Genomic DNA, 23563 nt, shown 5'->3' with positions numbered 1-23563 from the left:
AAATCTCAAATTTTGAGTTACATGACATTTTCATTTATCTTCATATTTGAAGATTTACTGTTAATGGCTATCCACATTATTTTATTAATATAATTAGATTTAGCCCGGATCATTTCTTTAAAGGTGGCCCCAAACATGAATTTCTTTAAACGTGGTATGTAACGTGGATGAAGAATTTCTTTGTGCTTTTTTCTACTGAATTCATGTGCTTTTTTCTTTGTGCATAAACTGGCCCCAAAGTTGAGGAAAAAAATTAAGTTGGTAAAATGTATTTGTTGGATAATTAGATTGAGGAAAAAAATAATTTAAATATCAAATTAAATTATTAATTAATATATAATTAGTATAATTACAAAATATGAAAGAAAAAACTAAAAATACTATTATTTAAAAAATAATATTATATTATTATTTTGTTGAATCCAATGTGGAATTATGGATAATGAGGTTTTAGATATATGTAAAATATGTACTTTTCATCAAAATTTGAAGATGAATTTGATGAGTCCAATACTAGTACTCTAAACAATACTAAATTATTCGTCAATGACTTGAACTAACTCTATGCAAATAATTGAGCTTAAAGCTCTACTAGAAAACACAATTTTCTTTCCTTAATTAGAAACTCTCTCAAATGTATCACATAATCTTTTGAGATTTTTTTACCTTGATTTTTCTTTATAATAGAGAGCCTAATAAATATGACTTAACAGCTATTTATTCGGTCAATTAATGAATAAAACAATGAGATCTGGAGTACTAACGAGGAACACAGGTATGGCATGCAAGAGAGCTACACATATGGTTAATTTAGTGCAATTAAAGCTGCAGTTTTAATTAACATAGCTACAACATGTAAAAGAATCATATTGCTAGATACAAATTTAGAACGCACAAGCCTAGCATATTTCCGTTTAAAAATAGTGAAGTCTATCATTAAAAAATAATTTATTTTTCATATGAGTTTTAGATTTATTCACTTTTTGAATTTTGTTACATATAAGTCAGTGTGTTAACAAGGTCACTTGTAGTGCGATCCATTATAACTAAAAAATAACTAAAATAACAATAGTTTTTTGGCATATATAGTACATTAGTGGTGTGTTAGGTGTGTAAAAGTACGGCATATAAATAGGTTTTTTCTTAGGAAAGAAAAATAATATTCTCAAGTTGATGAGTAGAGTATACTTACTAAAGTGCTTAATGATATAATTTGATTTAAAAAATAAATTTTAAATATTATAAATCAAAACAATCTATTTGAGTGATGTAAATGATTTGTTTTATACACCTTAAGAATAAAATAACTTATTAAAAAACTGTCGGCCCTTTTCTAAAGAAATAAAAAACTGCCAATAATATTGCAGTTAACGAGTAGCATAAAGGTGCCAGGTAAAAAAAAGTTGGGGTATTTGTCAAGGAATCGTGAACTCAAATAAATAGCCAAGTGATATAGTTATAAAAAGATGTTACAAAAATAAACTCAATATTTTAATAATCATAAATGGTTGGTAGGTCAGTTCGTACATCAAAATTACTTTATTTTTTTTATAAAGAGAGACGATACTTCTAATTTTATTAATAGCCATTTTTTATGACGACGAAGGAATACATTTTACAATCGGAGTAGGAGTTTTGAGGGTTACATAAATTGGAGTAAGAGTTTTGAGGGTTACATAAATCTCGAAACCAAAGCTCTCGTAAAAACCTTACATTCTAATGAAAAAAAACTACTACTTACATTAATTGTTCCAAAATATCTATAATAGAATTAAAGCAAATGTCCAAAAGAAAGTACTTCCATCTAAAATTTGGTAAACCACATTTATCAATAACAAAAATTCCATATAAAGTTCTAGGTAATTGTAAAATAAAAGAGAAAGACAAAGTAATACCTGAAACTCCAAGATTAGCTAATTCGTCTGCCACACTATTACCTTCTCTGTATATATGTTGCACATCAAAACTTATAAACTTGTTTAAGTCAAGTATATCCTCCCAAATATTCACATACCTGCAAGGGGATTTTTCCTATTTTTGTATCAATTAACAATCAGCAATGCATCAGACTCAACAATAGCATCATAAAAACCAAACTGGTAACACAAAAAAAGATCAATTTTAACTGCAAAATTTTTTACAAAAACATTTGTTCCAACCCCTAATTGAATGGAGAATGCATATATAAACTATCCACAGTGATCTTGAATAATACCACCATAGCCAGTAAGCCCACTAGGGTTGCCCTTTGAGGCCCCATCGATATTAAGTTTCATTTTATTAGGGGATTCAACCAACGAATTAAACTAAATGTTTTCAATTTAGTCTTCAGCAATGGATCATTCTCAAGCTTATGCCACATTTTTGAACATTTATGTCCGAAGCTGTCCCATTATTCTACAATTTTCATACAAAAACAAAAAATTTTAGTGGAAGATTCTTGCTCCAAAATTACTTTTCTCATTAAAGTACTTGACTCACGAAAATATAATAGGTAGTAAGTACCCAGAAAAGTAATATATCTATATATATATATATATATATATATATATATATATATCACACTTGCATGCTTTTTTATTATTATTTTAAAATAGAATTATCATTTGCTCCTAACCCTATTTTGATCGATGTACGCAGTAAGTTGCAGGGATCAAGATCAGAAGAAAGGACCAACGCATCAAGTAATTGGCACTGCATGGAAGGAGATAGGTACTGTTGAACTTTTTGCAACTAGCAACGTCGTTGGAAATCCAGGAGTGAATCTTTTTTATTTTTCGTTTAATGTCTAGTTTTTTTAAGAAGAAACTAAGAGCAAGTATTAATTATTAGCAGTCAGAAATGACATCGATCTCAAACTTAGTTTGTGGATTCGAAATTTAAGCATGCACTTGCAATTGCAAACATTTTATTAATATTATAGCTAAACTTCTATGAGGATACAACGTACGTACAAGGGAAAGCTAAGAAACTTTAATTTGTCCGAAACATCTAATGATTCATGGTGACTTTTACACACATCTTTCTCTCATTGTTGTCCCACCAGAACTGTTGCTGAAGGTAGTTAATCACATTCTTATCCACTTGGAAGACTTTGGTGAGAACATCGGCATTGATGAGAGGCGGATTAGATCCAAAGACTGCGTTTGAAATAGAATTGATGAGTACCCCAGGATTCTGGCTGCTGAGACCAGCAAAAGCAATGGCATTGGTATTTTCCACATTCAACTGGAAGTAAATGAGACCAACCGGGAAAACAAAGACGTCTCCCTTGTTTAGAACTTTGGTAATGAGACGATTATTGTCTGCATTGGAAGTGACAAACCCAACGTGCAAAGTACCCTCTAAAACTACTAGAAATTTAGTGCTACGAGGGTGGATGTGAGGAGGATTTAGCAAAATTTTCCATTCACAAATACTGCAAAAAGAAATTAGCTTCGTTATTTTTACAAATTAAGGAGTAGTACGATCCATTATATTGGTACGTACGTAGATAACTTATGATGCAGAAAACAAAAAGGTGCGCACAAGAAAAAATGAACATAATTATTAATCTACATATATACTAGCAGAAGTACTGGAAGTATTGATTGCAACACAAAAGTCTTGCAAAGGGTCGGGGTAAGAGGTAGAGGCGAGATGGCAGCATGCCAAAGCCAGTAGAAGCATTGTTGCAAGACACTTAAGGGAGCAACAACTTGCATCATATTTGAGGCCATATCAAGGTTTTAAATTTCGTACCGTACCCATCGGTATTTATCGTATCTGAGTAGTGACCAGTATATGTAATGTATATGTTTCGTATCGGATTGAATACCGACCGTACCGGTACATTTCGGTCAATACCGGCCGATTTTCATTGTACCAGCCGATATATATTTTTTGTAATTAATATTAAAACTCTGACTTTCTCATAATTTTTAGTCCATTTCTCACGTCTGAAAACTATTTTCTTAACTTTTTTTAATCCAATTTTCTCGAGAATTGAAAATCAAATCTCTACTTCTATTTTCATCATGAAAATGAGTAATTATTTTTTTAAATAGTTGGATTGAGAACTTAAAAGTATTATTCATGAGTTTTATAAATGGAAAAAGCTCCTAGCTGGTCGGGTATGAATATAATTTTAACACCAACCAATACAAATCTGCCACGTAGGCCGTGTACCAAACTTAAATTTACACCCACAAATACGTGATTTCATTTTATCTCTCTCTCCCACCGTGATGCCTGGAACCTCTCTCTCTCAAGGATGTATATACAAGAAAGATTTTCTGCTATGAAAATAATGCAAGACGCAAAAAAGTGACGAATGAAAGATAATGCAAATCACCTGAGCTGAGGAAAGGGTTGAAGGAAAACAATACAAGATGCAAAAAAGTGGTAGCACACTAGCACCCATCCCCCAAACTGGTCTGGAACAATGACAGAGAAGCTTAAGAGGGAAGCACCAGTAGGTTTTATTTCAAAGAAGAGTTCATCTTATCCCAAAGCATTTACATTTAGATGATCTTCTGCTATGGACTCAGTGATGATTTTCTGCTATGAAACATTTAGATGAACTCTTACATTTAGATAATTTTATGTAACCCCCTCCCACGCGCATAAAATGATCTAAACATTTAGATGTAGAAATGAGGCATTGGGTAGATGGAAGCTTCAAGCAAGTGAAGGTGGTAGACGTATTTTAGAGAGAGAAATAGCGTATTTTAGAGAGAGAGAGGGGTGTTGCAGGCGTCGGGGGTGGGGAGGGAGGGAGAGAGAAAAGAGGAACAGATGAAAAATAAAATGAAATGATGTGCATGTGGGTATAAATTTTAGTTTGGTATGCCTCCTACGTGCAAATCAGTATTGACTAGTATTAAAGTTAAATTTCCACCCGACTAGCTGGGAGCTTTTCCCTTTATATAAATATGTATTTTTACTTTTTTAGACTTGCATTATTTATAAAAAAAATAAAACTTTTTAAAATTTACGTTGATGTTATTTTGAAATATAATTTATACATATATAACTAATTTATTATATATAGACTATCTCGAAACGGTACCGGTACCGAAATATTTCATTTCAGTGCCTTAATTGAAACGGTTGCCGAAACAGTATTCAAAACGTTGGACCATATATGATCTTTAGCTTTAGCAATTAGTAGTAGTACTATTCGATCTGTGTATGTATTTTTTTTTTCGTGGGAGAGGGATGGGAAATGTTGCATGGAAATACATGTCTATATATATATATATATATATATATATATCGAGGTTCGGGGAATCAGTGCTGAACTGGTCTAATGTTATTCCTTACACGGATAAGGCAAGACTTGGTACGTATAAATTAAGTCATAATTAGCGGTTATTAGATATTGTTTTAATGGGTGATGTGAACCATTCTTTAACCACTACTGCTCGCATATATACATACTGAAAATGAGAACCAAATGCGACCCCTTCAACTATAACTGCATCAGCATGCGTACGTGCGCAAGATGCATGCAAGTTCACACGCAAATGCTCTTAATCGAGCGATTTGATCGCTTAAAGATCTTCTTTTAATGTGTATGTGTACCATTCTTTAACCCCACACACACACACACACAGATATATCTATATCATGCAGTACTATTGTGGGCAGGCACTTATATATGTTATTGAAAATGCAAGCAAAGTCGACCACTTCATGAGATATTATATAATATTTAATGGGAATGAAATAGCGTAGTTCACTAATAAACAAATGGCCTTTACAATAATGTCGTCATATATTACAGTACATTAATATTATACAATTGAGCTTTACAAGAAAGCTAAAGCCCATCTCTTCGAACTTCACAACTTTGATTAGAAGCTGTGTGAATTGGCCCAACTGTAACCATTTTGGGATGGTGATATTAGGTGTTTATCTACAGCTTAATATTGATTAACGCAGCCCAAAGAATAACTTATGGGCCAATAAATTTTGGCTAGGGTGACGTTGTAATGGGCCTCCATTTAAGTTTTGGTTGCAGCTTATAGATGAATAAATCGCATTCATCTATAAGCTGCTCTGTTGATGCCTGCCTTGGATGATACTAATTCATTATTTATATTTCATGGGATTTTACGGCTTTGTAGAAGTAACGTTATACGTATAAACAGCTTCCATATATGCCAAGTGTCATGTCGTGACGTTTTGTAAACTAGTCTAGATGGTTGAGGTCTCCCAATCAAGCAGGTAAAGGTTGGGTATGAACTGATTTAAGAAATCTGTGGCGGGGGTTGGAATTTCCTTTTAGGGGGGCGCCGCAGTTAGAGCTACCCAAATCCCAAGTTCGATCTGCCATTGGATCATGTATTTTGTTCTAGTTTCCCTATCTATTTTGAAAGAAAAAGTCTTGGTAGCAGTCACTGTTTTGCTGCATCTGAGTTGCACACATTACGTATCACACGAGTAACCATTGATAAAATAGAGATGAGAGAGAGATCGAGATGAGAGAGATTGAGATGAGAGAGAGAGACAGTATGAGAGAGATCTGATGAGAGAGAGAGGAAGAGAGAAATGAGAAGGTCTGGTGCAAAATAAAAAGAAAAAAAGAAAAAAACTAAAGGAGCAGAAGCAGCCACGTAGTGTGTGCAATATGTGCACAGTTATAATGACTGTTTTGTAGCAATACTCATTTTGAAAACATCTCATGGGAGCGACTTTTAACTTTATAATATTAAGACGCAACGTTTTCTATCCGATAAACAGTTGCTATAGAGATAGTTGCTATATCATATACATAATCACATGTATTGAGAAAAAAAGAAAGAGAAGAAATGGGAGGCTTCCTAAATCAGTACGTCTCTGATCTCTTATTTCTTTAAACTCGTAACGTACAAATCCTAAAAAATCTAAACGCCCAAAATTTCTAAACTCATTGCATGTTTTTTGACAATAGTTAATTTCGACCCTAACAACCTATTTTGAATCTTTGAGGTTGCATATAGGTAAAGGGAAGATCGACGTACAAGGTCATGGCATGCACTTCTAGAAAAACATAAATATATATAGATTATAATTACTATATTAATGTTAATGGACTTTTGCAACTAGCGTACGTCATTTTGAATCCATGCACCGTGCCTTTAATGTTCTCTTAATTATTTACATTTCTGTATTGTTTTCTTAATTAGTAGTTGGTAATGTATTCATTTTCTGGATCGGAAGAGCTAGCAAGTGAAGAGCAGGTATCCCGAGCAAGACTATACCAAATGCCTTTGGCACAAACGTAGTTAATTAATTGCTGGTTCTGGGAAATCGTACGTTAATTCAAACTACATGAAAAAAATATTCAGTACAGACCAACAGACAGTACTTTGTCTATATAGCAAGCATAATATATATAGATAATACTATTCTTCCCTCTCTATTTTACGGTTCATTTTTACTGTTTTGTTTTTTTTTAATTTTTTTATTTAATAATTAAGAAAATAATTTTTAATAATATTATAATATTTTTATTTTTTTAAAAAATATTTAAAAGTATTAAAATATATATATATATATGAATAAATGAAAAAATAAAATAAAATCCTATAACTAATAGTAGCTTCCAGCGATAACTGAGAACGATGAGTGTAGCAGTACTTATATATATATATATATATATATTATATATAATATATACACACACAAATATCAGCTCTATGAGATAAGAATATCAAATAATTTGGATTTGGAGGATACCATGTGTGACGTTAATATTTCTAGATTTTGAAGTACATTAATTAATTAAAATTTTCCTAGAATGCTAAAAATCATTAAAGAAATTATTTATGCCCCAAAAAAAGACATGACGACGGTCAAGTTACATATAGACTGTCATTTCCTGATCAGCCATATTTTCAATTTCAAACATCTATCCTAAATATCCATGAATAAGTAATTAGTGTTTATTTGGGATTGGCCCAAATCAACATTAAATCAAATGAATTAACCATTCCATCAACTGATTTAATTGGTCGATTTGGTTGCGTTTTCAATATCTGCCAGCATTAGTTATAACTTATAAATGTTAATTAATAAAATAGACTTGCCAAGTCTCGTTAATCTTATAACAATATTCTCTTTGATTTGACTAATTACATCTTTAAAATTTAGCTAATATCATATTTTTTTATATTTGACATTTTATTTAAATTCAATCTTCACATTAGATTAGTCATTCATTCTCTATATAATAATAAAATATTATTAAATTAATAATTTTTTTATTTAATTTATTTGTATCACATTTTATAATTCTACTAATTTAATATTAATAATAATTATATTCTAATTAAATTAATATTAAAAAAATCATATTTTCAAAATTTATTTAATGCTAATAACAAAAAATTGAGATTAAACTTATCTAAAATTCTATCTAAATTTTTTATTCACTAATTAAATATCTAGCAACATATCCATTTTAATGTCAATAAAAAATCAGCAACTACATAAACATTTACAAGTAGTTTGAGTGAGAAATTAATATTTTAATATTTGACTAATCATTATAGTAAAAATTTAAATTATTTTAAATTTTTAATTATCCTTCAATTTTAACCAAACCAATAAAAATACTCTTATCTGTGCCAATAAAAAAACCATGGGCATATACAGACCAGTTCAGTACTGCAGACTCCCCCTCGGTGATCTATAAATAGACCTGTTTCCATGCAACATATCTCACCTCTCACCCAAGCAATTAAGAATACACAACCTAAAAGCTAGTGCCAGAGACTTCCTCAAACATGCAGATCATCATGAAATCTAAGTACCTGATCGTCATTATGGCCTTGTTGGCTTTGGCTTGCTCTCTTGCCTCTGCCTATGACCCTAGTCCTCTGCAAGACTTTTGTGTTGCGGTCAAGGATCCCGCATCTGCTTGTACGTAAACATTATCATTACATTCTGTAGTAGAAATCATTTCAAGCATCTGCATGAATTGTTTATCTCATGTTATGAATCCATAGATTAATGTAACTATACTTTCGATTTCTGCATCGCATGTTTATGTTATTTCCCATTGTTATGGGAAGTGTCTGGACGTCCAATTTGTGATGATGATACACTACTTTTCTTGTTCCAGTATTTGTGAATGGAAAGTTCTGCAAGGATCCAAAGCTTGCCTCAGCCAATGACTTCTTCTTTTCGGGACTAAACATTCCTAGTGACACTTCAAATCTTCTCGGGTCGAACTCCACTGCTGTGAATGTGGACAATCTAGCAGGACTCAACACCCTAGGCGTGTCCTTGTCTCGCGTTGACTATGCTCCATATGGTCTGAATCCTCCCCACACCCACCCACGCGGCTCTGAGATTTTCATAGTCTTAGAGGGTACTCTGTATGCTGGGTTTGTCACGTCCGACGGAGATGCAGGTAACCGCCTCTTCACCAAAATACTATACCCAGGAGATGTCTTTGTATTCTCACTCGGTCTCATTCACTTTCAGTTGAATGTGGGAAAGACCAAAGCGGTTGCCCTTGCTGGTTTTAACAGCCAGAATGCAGGGGTCATCACCATTGCAAATGCAGTCTTCGGATCTGACCCAAAAATCAATCCCGATGTTCTCACCAAGGCCTTCCAGGTGGACAAGAAATTGGTCGAGTACCTTCAGAAGCAGTTCTAGTTGAACAACAGTTAGAGAAATGTTTGTAACAACCATAAGGATCCATTGCATGCATGGTTCGAATAAATGAAGATTTCCTATGTTTTATTGTAACGTCATAAAATTAAAATTTCAATGAAATAAGATGGTATTTAATTTATGCACTATCCTCTCTCTCTCTCTCTCTCTCTCTGTTTTTTTTGTTCTTTTTGGGTAGCAGCGCGCGCACACACACACATATATATATATATATGAAAATTATAGAGTATTTTGCTTTCTAGACATCGAGTCCATATGCTTACTTCTTATATAGCAATATTCTTCTCAATGAATTACAAAGAAAAAATATGTTCGAATACCGTTGGAGTAGATCAAAACTGGAGCTTTAATACCGACGAACCTCCAGCGATTTATAAATCGCTGGAAAAGGTGATATGTGGCGATTTTATTGATTTTTCTAGCGAAAATGAATCGCCGGGAAATGTGATTCCCCTTGTAGTGAGAATAATTATTGTAAGCTCAAAGACTAATAAAGAATGGGTTGAACAGTTACACGCCCATGGTCCTAGAGACCAGATATCCCAATATATGTGCACAATAATTAACATTGTCATCACCCTCTCTGTTAAATTACTTGGGCGTACGTGTTTCTGGAGGCCGGAGTAGTCGGACCAAGAGTAGTACTCCACGAGAAACCCGGCCAGATGCATTTTGGGTTGTTTTATTTGTAGAGGTTTTTTTTTTAGCCATCGCTTCTTCAACTTTGCTTGCAGTCCTTCTGAGTGATTTTCTGGCTCTATCAAAACGTTTAAATTAGAGTTTGAAAATATGTTGATTAGTCAAAGGCCTCAGGATCTAGCTACATACTATCATGTTTACGTATGGATAACTTCGTACTCCCGAGTCCCAAGCCCCATCTCTAAAGGGTTACTTTTAATCGACACAAAATGCTACTGTTTTAATTCTTTTGACTAAAATACGATGAATTCAATGCATTGAACATCTTTTCAGTCTTTTCAACCAATGTACAGAGTATCACAATCACTATTCCTTTAAATTCAGCATATAATTTTCATGATCTTTTTAGGTATAGTATTGACCAAAACTTTGAGCAACTGCTGAAACAGTACAAAATCCTTGTCAAATGGGAATGCATATGCTACAATATAATGCGTGGTTACTTCACATATTCCTAGGAAGAACAAATGAATTAGTAATGCTAGATACATGCATGAGTTGTGCAAGTGCCACATAATTTTTTTACAACACACATTCATAACGATTTGATTGCTGGTTGTGCAAGTGTCCGAACAACCATGAGTCAGACTAGCCCAGCCGTGGGCCAAGAACCACACTAGCCCATTCATGGGCCATTGCATGCCACGGGCCACCATGGCCTTTGCAAGACTATTTTATTGCTTTTATTTATTTTATTTAAATATTTTTCAAGGGAACTTTTGGGAGTTTTCACTTTGTAATCTCTATAAATACGACCCTTAGTCATTTCATTTACAATTTTTGACAATTTCCCTAGAGGATGACTGTTGTTCTTGAGACCATATTTTCGGTACATATGCACTTAGGCTCTTTTGGGCGCAATTTGTGAATCCCTAAAGAGAGAATCACACCTTACAATTCGTGAATATGCGTGATTCATTTTATCTAATATATGAAGTTTCTTTTTAATTTTGTGCAATTCCTGAATCGAAGCTGATTTGTTTATCTTTGTGATCATTCAAAGTTCTTGAGTGTTCATAAATTTTTCATTGCGTTCATACACTTTCTTGCATAATTCCCACCTCCCAAACACTTCCATACGCCTACCAAATTGCTTTCCATATTTATTATATTCGGCTATACCCTTAATTACCCTTCTTCCATACTCCAATTACCCTAGCCGAAAACCCTACTTACTATATAAGGATTCTTAAAGTTTAAGAATCCTAATTCCCTTCCATATCCATATCTATTGATTTAAGGGCTTTCCTACCCATCTCAATCCCTTAAATCTCTCCATCCTTACAATATCTCAAGTCAACCAAGACTTACCATAATTGCCAAAACCGAAATTCCCATCTTTCCTAAAAAGATTCCTACCACTTAGGAATCTTTCCTTCTTCATTCCCAATCCGTCCAAGCCATATCCAAACCCCCAAGTCACAGCAACCCTAAATCATGGCAACCCTACAAAACCCTAGCCTCACTCATCATCCAAACTCTGACCTCATCTCAAGTGGCGCCAACTATAAGAGTCACCATTCTAGCCGTGCCTCACTACTCAAGTGCTTGAGTTCATCACTTAGATCACCCTTTTCATCACCATCATACAATATTTCATCACTAAACATCAAACCTCCATTAACTTAGGGACCTATCATTGCCACATTTTGTTCAAGGCCAAGCAAGAGGGCTAGTCACTTTTGTCATCCCAATGAGAACCAAGGCAATGACAATATAGTGTTTAGGGACTAGACCGAGGTCCCTAACAATATGACACCGCTTGTCGATCACCTCCATACCTTCAAAGAATTGTGTGACATCCTTGCTTCAATGATATGACCTGTGCAGGACAACATGAAGGTCTTCTCATTGTTGAATAGCCTTGGAGCCAAATACGTGCCCTTCACGATGGTGATGCTAAAACTACCCTTGCCCTCTTACGCCGAACTCCTCCCTCTGCTCCAAGGGTATAAAATCCGATTCTCACTTCATGATTCCACTAGTTCGTTTGCTTTCTATGGATTGAGAAGTGGTGCCTCGAACACCAATGATCACCGCAACAACCACCATTCTCAGCCTTAGTCCTTCTCCTTGAAGGGACGTGGGTTTCAACCCTCTAATTAGTCAACTAGGACCAACTTTGGGGTTGGAGGAAAAAACGTGCATTTTGACCAACCCAATGGTGGGTCTAACACACGTGAATATGCTCAATCAACAAATACTTTCTTTCTCTTTATTGTAATTATGTAACAACCTTTGAATTTTTTTTCTTTTCTTTAATTCAATCACAAATAGCAATATTCAATTGTGAAAATCAAGTAATTGAATTCAAGCACACAAAAATTGACAATGAAGTAGAATAGAATCGATGGAACGACACTCTAAGCAATTGATAAATTTAGAGATGCAACAAACCCTAGGTGATGCAAATTTTAGCCAAATCCAAAACCCTAAGAATTTCGGCAGCCTACTTTTGTTTCTATTTTTTTTTGCAACCCTAGAACAATGAAGTCCAAGAATTAAATTTAAAAATTCAAGAAATTAAAAGATAGAATCAGACTTGATTGGAAACCTTTCTCTGAATATCAAATGATATGAACCCGCGGGAATGGAATCCCTTGAACCCACAATCAATTTGAAAACTCCTCAAAAAAGCTAAAATCAAGTTAATGGATGGAGAATTTAGACCCGATGAGAACTCGTTTCAAGAACTTAGATTATTTTAAAATCTAGACCCGTTGAATAACCTGTCTCAAGAACCCAGATTACAAAGGAGAAACGTCACAAAGATTGTGATTTACCTTTGATAAATTCAAAAGTTCAATTAAGAACAATATGAGTAAAACTCAACTCACAATGAATAAATTCATCAAATTTCATAAATTTCTTAAAATGAGGCTACAAAGAGTAGTTAAACTAAAACCCAATTAAAACCCTAGCTAAAATAAAACCCCTTTTACCCAAAATGCCCCTGGATGAAAAGTGATGCGGCTACAGTAACGCTACATTAACATCTTGAAACCATAGTTCCTAAAAAGTAACTTTCCAAATAAGCCATCGGCAAAAATATAAAGCCTTCCCAAAAATTCTAGTTCATAAGAAATATTAATTTTCCCAACTTGCCATTGAATTGGTACCCCCCTTAAGTCATTTTCATAATAAATCTAATTATTCTAAACTAATAATATAAGTCTTTTAAATGAATTAAACAAGTTGAGCTCTTACTAGACTCGTCCCAAGTGGATTGTATCGCCTCATTGATCTTCTTGGCTCTCGATCTTGTGATTGACCTATCTGGAATTTGTAAAAGATCTTTAAGACTATGCCCACTTTGATTCCCATCAGAAACGCTTCTAAGTTGAAGCCTTCGTCACTGCCACTTTTCTTATTAATCGCCTTCCCTCCTCCACCATTGTGTTACAGTCACCATTTTCCATACTTTACGAATCCTATCCTGACTACAGTTCCCTACATATCTTCGGAGTAAAATGCTTCCCCTACACATGGGATACCAAATAAAATAAATTTAACCCCAAAACCTTGTCGTGTGTTTTTATATGTTATAGCGATAACCATCAAGGGTATAAATGTTATCACCCTCCATTTGGCTGTACCTTCATCTCATGGCCTGTTGTCTTTGATGAGTCTACATTCCTTTTTAAACAGCCTAGGAACCTTAACCTACCTTCCCTCACTGAGCCCATTCTCTCTTCTTTTGATATGTGGATTACCCCTACTACACGTTTATCTAACTCCACCGTACCCGTACCATCTGCCTCCACCGTAGCTGAGGATATTCCCATTCCACTCTCACACCCATCCACTCCCGCACCTTCCCTTGCACCTTGTACATCCTCCACTAGCGTCAATAGTCTACCATCCTCTCATTTACTTATCTCTGATCTGCCCACTACTGCACCTATTCCACCTATTGACCTTTCCACCATTTCTTCAATGGCATCTGATAACACCATTGTTACCTGCTCTAAATCTGGTATTTGTAATCCTAACCCCAAATATGCTCACTTGCATGACCTCACTTCCATTCCCGTAAATCAATCCGCTTTGCTCTCAAACATCCTAGTTGGTTACAAGAAATGCATGATGAATTACAGGCATTACGTGTGAATAACACTTGGACTCTTGTCCCTTATGATTCTACCATGTTTATCATTGGTTGTAAATGAGTTTTCAAAACCAAACTCAAAGCTAATGGCACCCTGGATTGGCTGAAAGCTCGTTTAGTTGCTAAAGATTTTCATCAAGAAGATGGCATCAACTATCATGAGACCTTCTCTCCCGTCATCAAACCAAGTACAATCTGGATTGTCAACACACTCACTTCGATCAACCACTGGAGTATTCGTCAATTAGACGTCAATAATGCTTTTCTTCATGGTGAACTCCACAAATCTGTTTTCATGGAACAACCTCCAAGTTTTATTCACCCAACTCACTCTTCTTATAATTGCAAGTTAAATAAAGCTTTTTATGATCTCAAACAGGCTCCCCATGCATGGTTTGAAAACTTTAGCAGTTTTTATTATTATTAACTTATGGCTTTATTTGTAGCATTGCTGATTCTTCCTTATTTATTTGTTATTCCTCTTGTGGTACTCTTATGTTACTATTGTATGTTGATGATATTTTATTCACCAGTTCCTCCTTTGCTTATCTTCTTGAATTTATTTTCACTCTTCATAGTCAGTTTGCCATGAAAGACTTGGCCCCCTACACTATTTTCTTGGTATTCAGATCACCCCAGCCACTGATGGACTTACCTTGTCTCAAACCAAATATGCTATTGATATTTTAGAACGAGATAAAATACCTGACTGTAAACCAAAGGACTTACCTTAGAGATACCTTTCTCTGATCCTGCTCACTATCGCATTATTGTGGATGCACTCCAATACCTTACTCTTACTTGTCCTGACCTCTCTTACAGTGTTAATTTTGTTTCTAAACTTATGCATTCCCCTATTGAAGCCCATTATAAAATGGTCAAGCGCATCATTCGGTATTTAAAAGGTACTGTGAATCTTGGTCTTCATTTTAGTTCCCATTCTACACTTGATCTTTATGCATTTTCAGATGCAGATTGGGCAGGTTGCCCCCCCACCAAACATTCCACCACCGGCTGCTATGTCTTTCTCGGTAGCAATTGCATATCCTGGTCCGTAAAAAAGCAACATACAGTTTCTCAATCAAGCTCTGAAGCTGAGTACAGAGTAATGACCCATACTACTGTTGAGATAACTTAGATATCATTCTTACTTCGTGATCTGGGCATTCACCTCACCTCCACTCTGCTCTTACTTTGTGATGATATTAGTACACTTTATATGACAGTTAATCCTATCTTTCATGCCTGGAGCAAACACATCGAGATTGATTATCACTACGTTTGTGAACGTGTTGCTCTTGGCCTCCTTCATACTTGACATGTCTCAGCCTCTCTCAAACTTACTGATATTTTTACCAAGCTGCTTGGAGAACCTGCACTTTTGGATCTTCGCACCAAACTTGACCTTGTATCTTGGCACAGTTTGTGGGAGCATAATAACACAGAAGGAAACTTACCAAATGAAGACCCACACCTCACAACAGCTCTCACAACAACTACCTCCAAAGCATGATCAACTAAAGATTCTCCCAATCACCTTGACTCATGCAATGGCTAGTTAATTGTATTTGTTTTCCATTTTCCAAAAGTTACCTTATTAAGCTTCTGTCTCCAACGGTACAATAACTTATGTATTGGTGTAATACAAATTATGTAAAGGTATAATAGACTCTCTATGCTCCCACGTTAGTTAAGATATTTTATCAAGCACTTTGTGTTAGGGGTGTCAATATGTGATACGACCCATTAACCCAACACGAACACGACACGATAAAAGCGGGTTAGGGTTTACCTTTAATGGGTTCGGGTCAAAACAGGTTGACCCGTTAAGACACGATAGCTTAACGGGTTGATAACAGGTCAACCCGTTATGACCCGTTATAATTCGTTATGACCCGTTAAGAAAGTTAAAATTACAATTATATCCTTATACCTAAAAAATAAAATTGTTGGGATTTTAATTTCGATATTTTTATTGTTTAGATTGTAATTTTGGACTTGTAGTTAGTTTTATATTTTTTTTATAGATATTATGATTTTAACATTTATATAAAATTATGCTAAACTTAACTAGATTAAAGAGGTTAATTTTGGGTTTGTTTCAATCCATTTACATAAATAGGTCAAAACGGGTTGACACGACACGACCCGTTATGTTATTGAGTCGTGTTAGGGTTTGAGATTTTGACACGATAGACTTAACGGGTCGGGTTAGGGTTGACCTATATAGTATAATATACATGTCTTGACAGGACTCGAACATGACCCGTTAACACGATTTGACACCCCTACTTTGTGTTCTTTGTTTTTATGGATAACTCAGGACTGGTACATATGTTGGTAGCTTAGTGGTGACAGGTAACAAAGACGATATTCATCATTTTTTCACCATTGTTTGATACGGGATAATTGAAAAGATGATCAATAATATTTAAAAAAGAAAAGAAAAGAAATAAGCATGAAAATATAAAAACACGTTTTTTTTTTTAACATTGTAATCTATTGAATTAGTATTGTTTCTCAAATGATTAGAGAATTATCAGACAATTAATAGATTTAGAGGAAAAAGTTTCAAATAATAAACGTTAACTATACATCTTTTGACGGTAATTTGTTAACGGTAAACAGTCCCATACATCAAAAAGCGATTTAGGAATATTTTTCAGCTATTTCTTGGAGACGAGCCCAAAGCTGTTTAGGGGACATCATGACCATGTGATCGGATCCTGTGATCTCCACCACACAGTTGGGTGGATTTCTCTCGATCATCCACCATTGAAAATCCCTCTTCCCAACCAAATCCTTTTCGGACATGATGTTAACCCGATTAACCGACCCGTATTTTCCAGTGGAAAGCATCAGCTCCATAGAAAAGTCTTCATCACTAAACAGAGGTAATGGTCCCAACAGCATTGTTGCTGTGACAAACAGGTTGAAGTGCTCACGGGATTATGTATGTAGTTAGCTTAGGGCGGCGACTGAACCATCCTTTCTTTTTCCTTTATTTATTTATTTAGCTTTTAGGTAGACTTCAAATTTAGTTTAATTAGCCCTTTTTTTAAAAAAAAAAAAATATTTGAACAGCATGGTATCTTAGGAATGACTCCTGTAACATGCAAGAGTTCAAACAAATCGTTATTGGGAAATGATTTAGAAAGTTTTAAGTATTAAGTTTCACCTATTTTTTTTTTTTTCAAAGAATGTAGTCTATGATTTAAAAAATATAAAATTTTTCTATAAGTTTTATATTATTCATTTTTTTTTAAAATGAGTAAGTGAGACTTACAAAACCCAAGCCATATAATTTATGGATAATGTTAAATATAATCGTGGAGTGCGTAAATACCAGATAATACTTTTAAAAAATAGTGAGTCTATTATTAAAAGATTAGTTTTTTATATGGATCCCGTATTTATTTAATTTTTTAAAAAAATTATGCAGTACTTACACACTCTATAACTGTAAATATTATTTCTTATAGCCTATACCTATTGAAATATTATAAAAAGAATAAGAAATTTACATTTCCTAACAATACGGATCTAGATACCAAGATCACTTATCTGAAAATGGTATATCACAAAGGTTTCTCTCTCTCGGTTGAAATTAACCGCTTTTGCGGTAGGACACAATTTAATTTGGCCCACAAGTACTCCAGCTAAATATGAACATGGATCTTACTTGTATATTTCACGCCTTTTGAGAGCAGCCACTAAAGAAATAGGTAATCTTCTCGAACAATGCGTTCATAGTGCATGGGTTGGCCAACTTCTCTGTTTTCCTGAGATTTGTCTAAAGTCAGGCATAAGGGATCCACGAGTTACTGGACAGGATCCACTTGTTCCAATATTATTACTGCATGCTAGTAATCCAAATGCATGCACTTGAAGATCTTACAGTATGAATTAGAACGAAATTCAGGATCTAGTACTGCTTAGCTGTTTCTTCTTTGCTAGTAGATGTATATAATATTCCACACAACTACCGCACTACTTCAATTATCCGATACTCTAAAATGATAAATTTGGATGTTTTCTACATCCCGCTTCTTGAAATCACTGCGGCTTCTCGTGGCCATAAACTTTCCCCAGTTGTATTCCCTGTATTTTGCAGGGTTCTTCTCATTTACCAGCTCCTCCAGAGGTTTCACCATGGTGTAGTTGGCCGGGTTGAAGAAGAATGGAATAGAAAACCTTTCCTTAGTAGAATTCACCACCACCCTGTGCTCCACACTCTCATACTTCTCATTGCTCCAAACCTGTATAAACATACCCGATTGATAATCTTTCTAATTCCCTGATTGAATTAATTAGATTGTCCAATGCCGAGAGAGATATACACAGTTTTAAGTGCTGACAATATTGTGCAAAATGTTCAGAAATGGTACCTGAATAATATCACCAACATTAATGATATAGGCATCCGTGGTAGGCTTAACAGGAATCCACTCCCTGTCTGATTTTCGCCTCACTTCCAATCCGCCAACATCATCTTGGGCAAGGACAGTCAAGCCACCAGCATCCTTGTGATGGCCGACACCAAGAGCCAGGTGGGGGAAAGGGCACGGAGGATAGTGATTGAGCCGGAGAAAGGTGGTCTGGTCTTTGAAATAACCATTCAGGCGATTGGCAGATAAGCCTAAACTCATGGAAATAAGTTCCAACAACTTGTACGCCAGTTTCTCCACTTCACGTGCATAATCCTCACATGCTTCCCTAGAAAAATCAAGTTTGATCTCGCCATTAATTAATACAAATTCAGTTCTAAGGCAAGAGTTTGATCAGTACAAATAACACTAAAAATTACCGGAAGTCGGTCGGAAAATGGGGCCACTGATTGGTCAAAATCTTCAGTTCCTTGTCATCAGGTTCATGGGAGGCCGGAATCTGTGACGGATCGTGAACCAAAAAATCAAACACCTCTTTCCAGTCCCTCACGTTTTTAGTGTGCTCACTTTCATAGTACCCCATGGGATTCACCTCGTCCCGCTTCACCTTCCTCTTCTCCTCGGACGACCCGTCGAAGAACTGCTTAGCCACGGCAGCAACTTTTCTACGCGGATCTGCTGGGACTCCGTGGTTTACGACTTGAAAGAATCCCCATGTCTCGCATGCGGCGCCGATGCGAGTGATGATTTGCTGGGTGGTGTTGTGATCAGGAGGGTTGAGGACGGTGGATAGATCGATGACTGGGATATCGTCAGCCACCTCGATGGGTTCGAGCCTGGGCCTGTGCTCGATGGCTTGGACGAACGCAGGGTCTACCTCTCCCATGGCTGGTACTGGCAGCTGAGATTCGAAGAAGAGGGGGAGAAAATGTAGAAAAAGGATATGATAGGCTTACTAATAACATTACAGGATAATGTGACAACTTCCGCAGTTTACTTTGCTTTTTGTACTTTCGGATTTTACATTCGTTGAACCTGCCTGTGTCTTGGTATCCTGACAATTGTAACAGTTGAGGGTAAGAAAAAAATATAAAAATCAAAATATTATTAAAAAAATATTTTTTAATTATTAAATAATAATAATAAAAAAAAAAACAGCAGTAAAATAGAGAGAGTACTATTATGCAAGAAATTAAACAGCCATGAATTTTGCATGTTTATTTTTTCGCTGTAATCCATCTGTAATTCTCATAGTTGTAATCCATCTCCTGCGCAAAGCGTCTAGCATTTTCAAATGGCCCCCCACCGCACAACCAGCCAAGATCCCTCATTTAATTATTTTACTTTTATATACAAAAATCTGAATCTAAAAAATCCCATTCTCCTACCCCACACATCCAGATTTGCTTGAGTGCGAATTTTTTCATCACTGTTTAAAAAAAATATACTCGAAAACTTTCACACTATTGAGTTTCATTCAACCCAAATAAGGATTTTAGAATTTGTGCCCAAATATAAACCAAATCCAAATATTTAACCAATTTCTTCCTTCTTGTTCTTAACTTTTGCCTATGCTTCCTACGAAAACATACCCACGAAAATAATTCAAATGTATCACATAATCTTTTGAAATTTTTTTTACCTTGATTTTTCTTTATAAAAGAGAGCCTAGCTAATAAATATGACTTAACAGCTATTTATTCGGTCAAATAATGAATAAAACAAAGAGATCTAGATAGGGGTGTAAAATCGTGTTAACGGGTCATATTCGTGTCGTGTCAAGACATGTATATTATACTATATAGGTCAACCTTAACCCGACCCGTTAAGCTTATCGTGTCAAAATCTCAAACCCTAACACGACCCAATAACATAACGGGTCGTGTCGTGTCAACCCGTTTTGGCCTATTTATGTAAATGGATTGAAACAAACCCAAAATTAACCTATTTAATCTAGTTAAGTTTAGCATAATTTTATATAAATGTTAAAATCACAATATCTATAAAAAATATAAAATTAACTACAAGTCCAAAATTACAATCTAAACAATAAAAATATCGAAATTAAAATCCCAACAATTTTATTTTTTAGGTATAAGTGTATAATTGTAATTTTAACTTTCTTAACGGGTCATAACGGGTTGACCCGTTATCAACTCGTTAAGCTATCATATCTTAACAGGTCAACCCGTTTTGACCCGAACCCGTTAAGGGTAAACCTTAACCCGTTTTTATCGTGTCGTGTTCGTGTTGGGTTAATGGGTCGTGTCACATATTGACACCCCTAGATCTAGAGTACTAACGAGGAACACAGGTATGGCAAGAGAGCTACACATATGGTTAATTTAATGCAATTAAAGCTGCAGTTTTAATTAACATAGCTACAACATGTAAAAGAATCATATTGCTAGATACAAATTTAGAGCGCACAAGTCTAGCATATTTCCGTTTAAAAATAGTGAAGTCTATCATTAAAAAATAATTTATTTTTCATATGAGTTTTAGATTTATTCACTTTTTGAATTTTGTTACATATAAGTCGGTGTGTTAACTAGGTCACTTATAGTGTGATCCATTATAACTAAAAAATAACTAAAATATCAATAGTTTTTTGGCATATATAGTACATTAGTGGTGTGTTGGGTGTGTAAAAGTATGGCATATACATTAGTGGAGAAAATCTCAATTTTATTGTCCGGAGGACCGTTTGTCAATCAATATCTTGATTATGAGATTATGTATTGATTATGAAGGATAAAATCTCAATGTTATTGCTTAAGTTACCAATATAATTATTGTTAACTTGGCGTTATCACCACTTTAAAACAATGATTTAAGCCTTGCAAATCTCATTGGCTGGTTGGATTATATGAATAATTTAGTCAATAAGTTAATTGGTGGGCCTATAATAATAGTATAAGTATATCTGATTGACTCCGATAGTACATATATTAATATTTGTGAAGTCATGTCCCAGATGATCTCAAAACATTCTCACCTCCATTATGGAGATTGAATGTAGAAAAAGCAGTTTCGTTAATTAATAGACATATTCACTTTTTAGGTAAAATTACATAGATCATGATAGCTCTCAAGGAATAAAAATCTCTTATTCAAACGTTGATCAGAAAATTTTAAAAAAAAATGAAAAGGAGATGAAAACTTGAACATCTCACTTGGCAAACCTCATTAAAACCTCATTCAGCTATCAGCCAAAGTTGTTTCAGGTTCTAACTTTCATAAGCTTCTTCTTCCCCTTCCTCATACTTGCCCTCATTATTAGCTGTTGCATCCCGGTACTGCTGGTACTCAGCCACCAAATCATTCATGTTACTCTCTGCCTCAGTGAACTGCATCTCATCCATACCTTCTCGGTATACCAGTGCAAGAAGGCCTTGCGAAAGAACATGGCTGTGAACTGTTCGCTCACCCTCCTAAAAAAAACTTCCACCATAGGGAAATTGCCAGATAAATTTTCAAAATCACCTCCCAAGCAACCAAAAAAACGCATGCAATATATTCCATTTTCCCTTTATATTCCATGTTAGGGAGTTCATATATAATAATACAATATATTTTTGTGGCCCTTACCATGTACGAGATGAAACTTCACGACAGCACCCACATCTTCCTATTTACCTTCTACTAAATCAATCTTGGGTATATAGTTAGGACAAAGTTTTGGTATCTCGTACAATCGTTTCCCGTTACCCTCAAACAAAGCACGAGCTGGTGAGCCTCTGTTTTAGAAGGCCAAAAATAGAGTCAACCGTTGCACCTCTACTGTCAACGGTTTTCTTTCTCTCACTCTCTGTCTCTCTCACGGTGCTCTCGGGCTTCAAAGACAGGCGAGAAATCTCAGAGAATCCAAGAATTGCGATGCCCTAGATATGGTATAGCTGTTGCCTCTACCAACCTTGTTAAAGCAAAACTGCCAGGGAAACAAAATTAATTTCATTCCTTGTCAAAAACCAAACAAACACCTCAGATTGCTTTCATTATATCGCTTTCATTCCTTGGCCATTTCGCACCATTGGTGGAGGAGACGTTTGGTCTTCCAACATGTTGCAGATCATTGGTGAAGTCGAAGGGTCAATATATCTATGATATATTCAACAGGCGTTCTAGATAACTCTTCACACTGCTTTTAATTTTACCATACAAACGGAATTAGTGGGAGTTAAGGAATATAGGAAAACTTAACAGAAAAATAAGAAAAACTGTTAATACAAGAATTTACATTAGATAGCCACTTTATATATATAAAGAGATATATATATATATATCATGCAGTACTATTGTGGGCAAGCACCTATATTATTGAAAATGCAAGCAAAGTCGACCACTTCATGAGATAATGCATAATATTTAATGGGAATGTGTTAGCACACTTGAATATTCGGTACCCTTGCACAGCACCTCACAGCACGCATCCTCTGTCAGTACACCTCAACATAATGCACAACAAACTGTTCACAACAAAAAGGCAACAAATCGTGTAATGGCACCTCAGGATCCTAACGATAAGGACTGTGGAAACATCTACAATACCTTTGTAAATATGATTGGTATTACTGATATCTCTATAAATAGTGTACAAGCACAATGTGCTTCGGCATGTAAGAAAATACTCTCTGGAATATTCATTCTGAAAATGTATACGCCCATTGAGGCATTTCAACAAATGTCTTTTCTTCATGTGTGCTATACGATTTCT

The 23563-nt window shown here is 35.0% G+C and overlaps 3 protein-coding genes across 4 annotated transcripts in view; 1 reads left to right on the top strand and 2 right to left on the bottom strand.

Moving 5' to 3' along the window:
- Window positions 1-2991: 2991 nt before the first annotated feature.
- The window catches only part of LOC108989141 (putative germin-like protein 2-1), a 46165-nt gene continuing 25593 nt past the window's right edge, over window positions 2992-23563 (bottom strand). The window contains exon 3 of the mRNA XM_035686251.1: window positions 2992-3305. Coding sequence (XP_035542144.1) covers window positions 2992-3305 — 314 coding nt within the window. The remainder of the gene's footprint in view (window positions 3306-23563) is intronic.
- On the top strand, window positions 8754-9705 carry LOC108989142 (germin-like protein subfamily 1 member 13). Of its 2 annotated transcripts, XM_035686423.1 has the most exons (3): window positions 8766-8889; window positions 9092-9321; window positions 9439-9705. In XM_035686423.1, exons 1-3 carry the CDS (start codon window positions 8766-8768, stop codon window positions 9631-9633), a joined length of 549 nt encoding a protein of 182 aa, XP_035542316.1. In that variant the 3' UTR covers window positions 9634-9705. The 2 variants fall into 2 exon arrangements, with proteins under 2 accessions (XP_018818200.1, XP_035542316.1); XM_018962655.2 differs by having other exon boundaries at window positions 8754-8889; window positions 9092-9705.
- On the bottom strand, window positions 18361-19825 carry LOC109008990 (protein DMR6-LIKE OXYGENASE 2-like). Its single transcript, XM_018989312.2, has 3 exons — window positions 19266-19825; window positions 18847-19174; window positions 18361-18717 (listed from the first exon to the last, which is right to left on the bottom strand). The coding sequence occupies exons 1-3, from the start codon at window positions 19730-19732 to the stop codon at window positions 18454-18456; spliced, it is 1059 nt and encodes a 352-aa protein (XP_018844857.1). The 5' UTR covers window positions 19733-19825; the 3' UTR covers window positions 18361-18453.

Source organism: Juglans regia, chromosome 16, assembly GCF_001411555.2.
Source record: "Juglans regia cultivar Chandler chromosome 16, Walnut 2.0, whole genome shotgun sequence".
NCBI lineage: Eukaryota > Viridiplantae > Streptophyta > Magnoliopsida > Fagales > Juglandaceae > Juglans > Juglans regia.
Note: the sequence above shows the minus strand (reverse complement) of the source record. Positions and strands in the feature narration are given on the sequence as shown.

Excerpts from the sequence above, each read along its gene's own strand:
- LOC108989142 (XM_018962655.2), top strand. The coding sequence starts at position 8,754 with ATGCAGATCATCATGAAATCTAAGTACCTGATCGTCATTATGGCCTTG. Across the intron at positions 8,890-9,091 it reads CAAGGATCCCGCATCTGCTT|TATTTGTGAATGGAAAGTTC; the intron begins GTACGTAAACAT and ends TTCTTGTTCCAG.
- LOC109008990 (XM_018989312.2), bottom strand. The coding sequence starts at position 19,732 with ATGGGAGAGGTAGACCCTGCGTTCGTCCAAGCCATCGAGCACAGGCCC. Across the intron at positions 19,175-19,265 it reads CATTTTCCGACCGACTTCCG|GGAAGCATGTGAGGATTATG; the intron begins GTAATTTTTAGT and ends TGATTTTTCTAG. Across the intron at positions 18,718-18,846 it reads ATGTTGGTGATATTATTCAG|GTTTGGAGCAATGAGAAGTA; the intron begins GTACCATTTCTG and ends ATGTTTATACAG.